Consider the following 11176-nt stretch of genomic DNA (forward strand, 5'->3'; position numbering starts at 1 on the left):
TATTCGTATCGATATTGAACCGTTCGATACAGTGCTTTCGGTTCGGTACGCATATGTATCGAACAATACAAAATTTGTAATTTATTTTATCAACTTTACTTCTGACGATGCTGTCTGTGTTGAGCGCTCAGTGAATCTGCGTTCGACTACTCCGCCTAGGCTGCACTGTCGAGCGCAGATCCACTGAGCGCTCAACACAGACAGCATAGTCAGAAGGAAGAGTGCAGGGCAAGCTAGCAAGACAGAAGTTAAGCTCTCCTTGCAACATGGACCTCCCCCATTCAGATCTGGCGTTTGGAATTATTTTGGTTTTCATGTGACGTATGACCCTGAAGGTAAGCAAGTCATGGACTAAAGTAAAACAGTATGTTGGATGTGCCATGCAATGCTCAATTACATGGGTGGGAACTAGTGTGTTAGCGCAGTTAGCTCGTTAACGTGTTGGCCGTCTAGCCCCATGCACGGGGCGATCGGCGGTAGCTCGTTAACGGAGATTTGCCGTGTTGTGGCGTTAAGGTCATTTCAACGAGATTAACCTGAAAGCACTAGTGGGAACACAACGAATATGACTGCACATTTACGCTGACATCATCCTAGTGCAAAGACAAGTGGAAGCAGAAAAAAAACAAGCAAGCATGCTACTAACTTTAGCCGAGTCATTTAGACAGCTGTTAGCACATGATTCTCCTTATGCTGCTGAGAATATAGCCCAGAAGAAGCGGATAGTATAGCTTTTATTTTGGGAAGAGACATTTCTCTGTAATAAACTCTCTTTTCCAAAGATGAGTGATTCCTCAATCAGATACAGGGCTCACAATATCGCTAGCCCGACGTTATGGTTTCATGGACAAAAGAATTTCTGTGGCTGCAATATGACGAGCTAAATAACCAGGGCTGCACATAAGTGGTCCGCAGGTGCGTATTCGCTGTCAAAATAAAAAACACGCACAAGGGTTAGGGTTAAATTTAAAAACTGTACTTTTGAGTTAAAATATATATTTATAATTTTAATAAATGACAAATTAAAAAGGCATGAACATTTTTTTGTATCGAAAAAATATCGAACCGTGACACCAAAGTATCGAACCGAACCGAACCGTGAATTTTGTGTATCGTTGCACCCCTAATATATATATATGTCACAGAGACACATTTGGTTCCACATTAATAGCCCCAGTTTCTTGCCTGTCATTACCCAGTTACATAAATTAAATTATTCATCTATAAAGCTGTTGATACAAGATAATTAATTTGGTAATTAAGTGGTAACATCTTGCTGTTGCCATCTTATTACCTTATCTCCGCCTTTTATCCCACTGTTGCCACATCATTACAGAGATGCAATAGAAAAAAAGAGAAACTTTGGTGGGACTGTTGCTACTGGTGGACTAGGTCTGTAGCTTACTTCTGATGCAGCTAAAAAATTGATCGGAGTTAAAGAGAGGCTAACAAAATTGCAGGGAAATGGCTGATGAACACATATAGTCAGCCTAATTGTTCAGGGACTTATATCTTGTAGTAAATCTTTCCCTCTGAAATAATAAAAAATACACTGGAAAATGTTTACAGTAAGGCAAAAACATATGTGTTGCTGTGTAATACACAATGTAGACCAAAAAAAAAAAAAACATTGTCAAAAGGTTCCCCATGCTGTATTTGGCTCATGACGATTAACATAAAAGGCAGACATAAAAATAAAAAAATAAAAAAAAGGTAACTCTGCAACTAAGCCAGTAAGGGAGAGTAAGACAAGATCATCTCTCAATTCCATTGATCAAATAAATATAATGTATCTAATTTTTAAAGTAGCATGATTAATGCATTTAAGTGTCAGTCTACATTTCAAATAATTACATTTACTGTGGAATAACTGGGTGTTTCTGAGTTGTGCAAAACTTAGAACTTCCACTCACTCCTTACATGTATAGAGATTGAAGACAAATGGTTTTGTAAATGATCAACCATACTCTACACTAAGAGAGATGCAAAAAAACACCCGTCTTCATGCTATTTCATTACAAACACATGAGCATGAACTAAAAGGGAAAATGTGTATGAAGTTGCAGCTGGAAAATCAAGTTGCAGGATTATGACCGATAAGAATTTCCCCCCTGCATAGGTGAGACAAAATGCCTGCGCTTTAAAATGAATCCTCCTCTCTTTTAGTCTAGCAGTTATGAGTGAAAGGAGCAAGCAGAAACTGTTTCTGATCTCTTGTTACACTTCATTTGAGTCTTTGAATGCATCGTAATTGCTGTGAGGCTCAAGAATAATGGGATCACTTAGAAACACAATACAGTGGTAATTCAATATATATCTCTGTGTGTGTGTGTGGGGGGGGGGCACCTTGTATCATGTGTTTTTGTTTAAAGATGATCACTGTTACAAGGTTTTGCATTGATTTGTAACTTTGTATTAATTTGAAACAGTTTCTACACAGAGATCTAACAGCATTTTTCCATCATCTCGTTTGTCTTTTTGTTTTTGTTTTCTTTTTACTGACATATTTGTCCCAAAAGATGAGTGCCTGGGGCAGTAAGTACAATACAGACAAGTAAGGTAGCGAGGTATTTGGAACTTACCTATGTTTTTCTGCTTTTGGATACAGAAAGGAACTGATGTCTAAACTGCCCAATTGCAATTGCTAGTCCCTGAATAACACATTATATTCATCAACCACAGAACTGGCTAGCTACAAAAAAGGAAGGAGTACTGGAGAGTATTTGTGAGGCGACAGTCAGGTGGAATTCACTTCTACTACACTGTTTACCACCATCATCTCATTTTCAGCTTGCATGAATACAAGTGCCTCTTTAAGAGACGTGCATAAAACTACAGTTGAATTTCAGAATTAGACACTTGTCTACCATGCTAATGAGTGTTATTTTTGAATGTAATAAGTTTCGATGACAAATAAAATTTGTGAAAAACCCAGAAATTACTCATAATCATCTCACAGATGAAACATTATCTACAGCTACTTTCAGTAGGCTACCATTGATATTCATTCAAATTCATTTTTCTCCAATTTTATATTTCTGAGTTAACCTCATTTCTACAAAATACTTAAGTAGCAGTAGTAAAACCTTTACTTAAAAAGCCATCTGTTGCCATACACACCAATTAGTTAAACTGCAGGAATGTCTTAAAGACATGAAGACCTGAATGGCCTCTGACTTTCTGTTTCTTAATTCAGATAAAGCTGAGATTATTGTACTCGGCCCTGAAAATCTTAGAAATATGGTATCTAACCAAATTCTTACTCTGGATGGCATTACCTTGGCCTCCAGTGATACTGTGAGGAACCTTGGAGTCATTTTTGACCAGGATATCAGAGTCAGAGCCAGAGACACTTTATTTATCCCCAAGGGGCAATTAAGATATGTCCTTCAATGCACATATTAAACAAATATGTAGGACGGCTTTCCTCCATTTGTGCAATATCTATAAAATTAGAAATATCCTGTCTCAGAGTGACAGTGAAAAACTAGTTAATGCATTTATTATTTCTAGACTGGACTACTATAATTCATTGTCATTCATGTTACCATTGACCATTGTTTAATGTGGCTTGGTCATGAGGAATGAGATAGGACATGGAAAATATTCTTTTTGGTGATTTTTTACTCCTCGACTGCACTCAGAAGAGTGCAGTTTTAAGTGTATAGTTTTGAGTGAAACTTTTAAGATTAACACCAGGCACAGGCTCTTCCAGCAGCCACCAGGCCCAGGATCCTCCTGCAGCAGCCACCAGGCACAGGCTCCTGCAGCAGCCACCAGGCCCAGGATCCTCCTGCAGCAGCCACCAGGCCCAGGCTCTTCCAGCAGCCACCAGGCCCAGGCTCTTCCAGCAGCCACCAGGCCCAGGATCCTCCAGCAGCCACCAGGCCCAGGCTCTTCCAGCAGCCACTAGGCCCAGGATCCTACTGCTCCACCAGGCCCAGGATCCTCCAGCAGCCACTGGGCCCAGGATCCTCTAGCAAGGCACCAACAAGTAAATCAACAGTGACAAGACGGTGAACGGAGCGAGCAAGACAACAAGCTCAATGGGGCCTAAGAGTACACCGAACGCCGATGAAATTGAGGACATCAAAAAGTCATTGGACTTTCTGACTGAGGAAACATCGGCTATCAAGCTACAACAGAAATATATCCTAGACTTAGTCGAGGAAATAAGGTCGCTACGTAACCAGAATGCAGAGAAGGAGAAACGGATCGTCTATTTGGAGAGCAGGGTCGCGGACCTAGAGCAATATACCAGAATGAACGACGTGATCATCACAGGGCTGTACATAAAACCCCGGTCATATGCTCGGGCTGTGACTGCTGGCAGTAAAGAGGAGCAAGGAGATCTGGATGGGAGCTCTGCGGAGCAACAAGTAGCTGGTTTCTTGCAGTCGAAAGGGATCGACCTGGACTGTAATAACATCGAGGCATGCCACCCCTTGCCCAGAAGAAATGCTAGTGATAAACCAGCTATCATCATAAGATTTGTAAACAGGAAACACAAGAATGCACTGCTGAAGCAGGGGAGGAAACTAAAAGGATCGAACGTCTACATGAATGACCATCTAACCAAATCCAATGCTGACATAGCGAAGAAAGCACGATACCTAAAGAAACTGGGTAAAATTCAGAACACCTGGACTGCAAACTGTAAAATATTTATAAAGCTCAACGGTACACCGGAGGAAGCCAAGGTGCTGGTCATCAAATGCATCCAGGATCTGGAAAAATATTAACAGGTCACTTGACTACAAAGGCAAGGAGCGGGACAAACAATCTACAGTCATCAAAGCAGGTAATAGAAGACAACAACGGAAGCTAAAGCGTAACGTATTCAAGGATGAAACAATCAATTAATTCATTATCTGGGAATTATACATTGCTACCACAAAGGATTGCTAATCAGGAGATAAATTCACCAGTAAACACGGAATACAAAACACACTTCACAGAGCAGGACATTGATCCAGAACTGAACTTTTTTAACATCAAAAATACCTGCTACTATCATACTGAAGAACAATTCAACAAAACTGTCAAGGTCGAGGGCAAAATATCTATAATCCACTTTAATAGTAGAAGTTTATATGCAAATTTTCACAAAATAAGGGAATATTTAAGCAAATTTACACATCCATTCAGTGTGATTGCAGTATCTGAAACATGGATTAATAAATAGAAAGGAGAGGACTTTGTGATATGAATTAAATCTTACAAATAGAAAGAATAAGAATGGCGGTGGTGTGGCCTTGTTTGTGGATAAAAATTTAAAATACAAGATGGTAGAAAAAATGACGATGGCGGTAGATAATATATTAGAGTGTGTAACAATAGAAATTAGTATGGGAAAAGAGAAAAATGTCATTGTAAGCTGTATATATAGAACACCAGGTTCTAATATTGAAATTTTTAAGGAGTGGGTAGATAAAACATTCATTAGGACAAATCAAAAAGTCATGTTCATTTGTGGGGATTTTAACATAGATCTACTAAATCCAAACAAGCAGAGAGCGACAGAGGAATTTATTAATACAATGTATAGCTTGGGACTTTTTCCAGTGATCACTAAGCCCAGCAGGATTACAGCACAGTCGGCAACCCTAATAGACAGTATATTTACTAATGAAATAGAAAATAGAACCATAAGTGGTCTCCTAATTAATGACATCAGTGATCATCTACCTGTTTTTATAGTGTATAACAGCAATTACAGGAAGGTTAAACAGCAAAACACAATAAAATACAAACGAGTGAGAACAGAAGAGTCAATAAACGCATTCAAAAGTGATTTACTCAAGCAAGAATGGGAGATGCTGTATAAGGAAAAAAATATTGATAAAGCTTATGAGATTTTTTTAGGAAAATTTAAACTGTTATATAATAGTCATTGCCCAGTAAAGAAATATAGTAAAAAACAAAAATATGCAGAGTGCCCATGGATTACAAAAGGATTGCAAAATGCATGTAAGAAGAAAAATACCTTATACAGAGAATTTATAATGAACAGAAGTACAGAAGCTGAAAATAAATACAAGAAATATAAAAATAAATTAACGAGTATTTTAAGGTCATGTAAAAAGGAATACTATGAAAAATTACTGATTATGAATAAAAATAATATTAAAGGGATCTGGAAAACATTAAATACCATCATCAAACAGGGCTCGGGGCAGGCAGACTATCCTTCGTATTTCGCAAATAATGATAGAAATATTACTAATATGAGAGATGTGGTAAATGATTTCAACAAATTCTTTGTAAGTGTTGGGCCAGACTTGGCTGAAACAATTCCTGATATGACAGATTCGGTAGAGAAAGAAACTAGACTCATTGACCGCAATCCTCATTCAATGTTCTTAACGGTGGTGGAAGAAATGGAAATCATTGATATTGTTGGGAAATCACTAACAAAAAACTCTACAGACTCTGACGACATTGATATGGAAATCGTTAAGAGAGTGATAGAGGGCATTTCCAAACCCTTAACACACATTTGCAATTTGTCCTTACAAACTGGTACATTCCCAAAACAAATGAAAACAGCTAAAGTAACACCACTGTTTAAAAATGGTGACAGACACCAATTCACAAATTATAGGCCTGTCTCTCTACTTTCTCAATTTTCAAAAATACTGGAAAAAGTCTTTAGTAATAGACTTGACAAATTTATAGATAAACACAAAATAATAATGGATAGTCAGTATGGTTTCAGATCAAATAGATCAACATCATTGGCATTAATGGAACTGATCGAAAATATCACCAACAATATAGATAAAAGACAATGTATAGTTAGTGTATTCATTGACCTAAAAAAAACTTTTGACACAATTAATCATGACATATTACTTGATAAACTGGAGTACTACGGCATTAGAGGAGTGGTGTTAGAATGGGTAAAGAGTTATTTGAGAGACAGGCAGCAATTTGTGAAAATTGGGGAATATCAATCAGAGTGTATGGACATTGTTTGTGGAGTTCCGCAGGGGTCAGTATTGGGACCAAAGCTGTTTATCCTCTATATCAATGATATATGCAGAACATCAGATATACTACAGTTTATTCTATTTGCAGATGATACAAATATTTTTTGTGCTGGAGAGAATTTACAGCAGCTTTTGGAAATTGTCACACAAGAAATGATTAAACTGAAAACATGGTTTGATAGAAATAAGCTATCATTAAATTTGGAAAAAACTACATTTGTGTTATTCGGAAATTGTAAAAAAGATGCAGGAGCAAAATTATTAGTAAACAATGTTGAAATAGAGCAAGTTTCGGATACAAAATTTCTGGGTGTGATAATAGATAACAAAATCTGCTGGAAACCTCACATAAAGCATATACAAGCCAAACTGTCAAGAAGCATCTCCATACTAAGTAAAGTTAAATATTTTTTGCCTTCCAAATCACTCCGGGTACTTTATTGTTCACTTATATTGCCATATTTGGAATACTGTGTGGAAATTTGGGGAAACACATATAAAACTGCACTTCAACCAATATGTAAAATTAAAAAAAAAGCAATCAGGATAATTAGTAAAGCTGGATATAGAGACCATACTAACACCATGTTTTTGAAATTAAAAATACTGAAGTTTATGGATCTTATAAAATATAAAACTGCAAAAATTATGTACAAGGCCAGATACAATATGTTACCAGGAAATATACAGAGGATGTTCTATGACAGAGAAGGAGACTATGAATTGAGGGGGAAATTGAATCTAAGGATTCTTAAAGCACGGTCAAAGGTTAAAACCTTTTGTGTCACTATTTATGGGGTAAAACTGTGGAATAGTTTTACTATAGATCTACAGCAATGCTCAGGAATTAGTAAGTTCATGAAAATACTTCGAAAACTGATTCTGGAAGAATATGATACCGATAAAGATGATCACCCATTGTATGTATAAAAATATCAAATTATATCCAAATTATATCAATCACGGTAGCCAAGTTTATATAGGTTCTCCTCATGTATCGTGTGGAGTATGTGATGATGGGAATTAGGTGAATTATGTGGGATCAATAAGATGTTGAGCAGGGGTAGGAATTAATAAGTATGTTCATACTTCTTCCTACTCCTTTTCAGACCAAACATTGTTACATTATGTCAGACGATTTTGTTTTATTTCATTATATATTTTTTGTTTATCTGAACACATACGTGTGTGTGTGTATATCTACATATATATTCGTATCTGTAAATGAAAATATATGTAGTGTGTATATATTGTTTTTTGTTTTATATGTCTGAAACAAATAAAGATACAATACAATACAATACAACAATAAACAAAGGAAGAATTCCCTCTTTATAAACAGGTTAATAAAGTATGCCATATTTTAATAACTAGATAGGCACCTGTTGGGTTGCCACTAATGCACACCAAGCAGTAACTCTAATCCTCTTTCACTGACTCAGTCTAATAAATCTGTAACTTTCAAGGTCTAAGAGAACAGACAAATTTTTGTCGATAGTAACTCAATTAGTAAGACAACATTAGTGATCTCTCAAGAAACAAAGTACTGTAATTCATTATTATCAGGATGTCCAACATATTCCCTGAAAAGCCTTCAGTTAATTCAAAATACTGAAGCAAGAGTGCTGACAGGGACTAGAAAGAGAGACCATATTTCTCCTATATTGGCTTCCCCTCCAGAATTCAAAATCCTGCTCCACATATACAGGGTCTTGAATAATCAGGCCCCATTTTATCTTAATGACCTTATAGTACCATATCACCCCATTAGAGCACTTCTCTCTCACACTGCAGGCTTACTTGTTGCTACCACTTGTTTCTTGTGATTTAGCACTGTGTAAATAAAATGTAATTTTTTTTTTTTTTAACTAACTAAGGCCTAAACCATACAAACTAGAACATAATAATGCTGACGATACAAACATTTTTTGCTCTGGTGATGATCTGCAGAATTTATTGGAGGATATGACTAATGAAATAAGTAAAGTGAAGTTCTGGATAAAAATAAATTACATTAAATTTGACTAAATCTAAATTTATGTTATTTGGAAATAGTAGTTTAAATACAAATGCAAAGATTCAAATAAATGGTGTTGATATTGAAAGAATCAGTGAAAATACATTTATGGGGGTAATAATAGATGAAAAACTTAACTGGTGAGCTCACGTAAGATATATTCATTCCAAAGTATCACGCAGTATTGCAATACTAAACACGGCAAAACAGGTATTCGACAGAACATCACTTCATATTCTATACTGTTCACTGGTTTCACCATACTTAAGCTATTGTGCAGAGGTCTGGGGCAATAACTATAAAACCACATTACATTCACTTTTTACTCTTCAAAAAAAAAGCAATTTGAATCATCCATAATGCAGGTTATAGGGAACATACAAACTCACTATTTTTGCAGTCTGAAATATTGAAAATTGACGACCTAGTGAAATTCCAAACAGCACAAATTCTATTCAAAGCAAAAAATACAGAACTGCCAGGTAATATTCAGAGTATGTTTTTTTTTTTTAAAGAAGGAAGTTATAATTTAAGGGGTTTTTGTAACTTCAAAACAATGAAGGTACGTACTACAAGAAAAGGCTTTTGTGTTTCTATTCATGGAGTGAAACTATGGAACAGTCTGAATATGGAATTAAAGCAACGTCCAAACATAAAACTGTTCAAAAAGAGTTATAAAAATATGATCTTCTCGATCTATAAAGAAAAGGAAAATATTTAAATTAAGTGAATGTCTCTATTTAAAAAAATAAACAAAAAAAAAACTCATGATGTGATATTATAGTATATAGTATATCAGAAATCTGTTCACTATTTTAATTACAAATTATATCAGTAAGGAAGCTGACTAAATATTAACTGATAATTTATGGCAAAGGGGTGGGATTAAATAAGTGTTTACTTCTTCCCACTCCCTTTCAACATGTAAATTAATCAGAACAGGTTTTTTTGTATGTAATTTGTATAGTATTTTCTCTCTCTCTTATTTTCTTTTCTAAATGTACTTGTATATTGTTCACATGTTGAAATAAATTACCAATCAATCAATCAATCAATCAAAAAGGCATGAAACACAAAACACTGGGTCTAAAGACCCAGGACCATGGCAATTGCTGGTTTTGCCGACCGATGTTGTCTAAAAATATGTTAAAAGATGACCGTCTTAAAGCTATTCTATATATGTTTATTTTAAACAGGGAAAGCATGCAATGCCCACACAGGCCCTTTTGCCTGTCCTGTCCAGCACTGTAGCAATCGGAGTTATTGACTGAAGGCCAAGAAAAATGCCCAACAGATTTATTTTCTCAAGTGCATCATTACAGCTTTTGCCATACTGGTCTACTTGATTGTCATAGTTTATTCAAGCTTTATTTTTTATTTTATTTTTTTTTACTTTTAAGTCATTACAATCAGAATGGACAGCACCAGGGGACATGAAAGAGAAAGATGAAGAAATGAAAAGTTGGACTCAACAGAAGGAGATGGGGAAAAAAGTGTTTGATCACCTGCTGAAAAAAACAAAACAAAACGAGAACAACACAGTAGGGAAACGACAGCAACAACAAACATAAAAATAAGTAATGGTAAATAATTAATATTGAATGTTACCAAGCAGCACACAAGACCAACAACCCATGATATGTTTAGAGACAGCAGCCAACCAAGATAGTGTGTGTCTGTTAGTACCTGTTTGTACAAACCTGTGTCAGGTATGCACACCTGTGTGTATAAGCGAGCTTGTATTCGCAAGGTTTCTCCATGTAACTGTCTAATACTAGGTGTGTGGAGCCATAGCCTGGCCCCGCAGAACATGAAGCAGCCATGGAGGAGATCCAGGCCCCAGATTTAGAGGCCCCCCAGAGCACGAGAACCCAAGAAGGACCAGGGAAGGAGGAGGGGACGTTTGCATGTGATTAATGAAGACTCAAAGATTTCAGACCTACGATTAGCCCAAAATTCAAACGATATGTATGCTTCGAAAGCATCACAATCAGCTCCTCTCTTACAGCATGGTGGGATTTTCTAGAAATGAGTTTATTATTGCATAGTGCCTGTTCCACTATGCAATAATCTCTTAGCCAGTGCTCATCTAAGAGATTATGTTTTAACCATCCTGAGATGAATTGGATCCTCTTTTTCCTGTATTTTCCCACCATGTATCTTCCAA

The 11176-nt window shown here is 36.3% G+C and overlaps 1 protein-coding gene across 1 annotated transcript; it reads left to right on the forward strand.

The window, feature by feature from the left end:
* Nucleotides 1-4046: 4046 nt before the first annotated feature.
* LOC147313417 (uncharacterized) lies at nt 4047-5038 on the forward strand. Its single transcript, XM_086264603.1, has one exon. It carries the CDS (start codon nt 4047-4049, stop codon nt 4740-4742), a length of 696 nt encoding a protein of 231 aa, XP_086120729.1. The 3' UTR covers nt 4743-5038.
* Nucleotides 5039-11176: the final 6138 nt, after the last annotated feature.

The sequence above is a fragment of the Aulonocara sp. 'chitande type north' Nkhata Bay genome, linkage group LG15 (genome assembly GCF_057382095.1).
Source record: "Aulonocara sp. 'chitande type north' Nkhata Bay isolate Kocher_YH1m ecotype deep benthic linkage group LG15, A_spYH_male_GT1.1, whole genome shotgun sequence".
Taxonomy (NCBI): Eukaryota; Metazoa; Chordata; class Actinopteri; order Cichliformes; family Cichlidae; genus Aulonocara; species Aulonocara sp. 'chitande type north' Nkhata Bay.

Coding starts and splice junctions, on each gene's coding strand:
- LOC147313417 (XM_086264603.1), top strand. CDS start 4,047: ATGGGGCCTAAGAGTACACCGAACGCCGATGAAATTGAGGACATCAAA.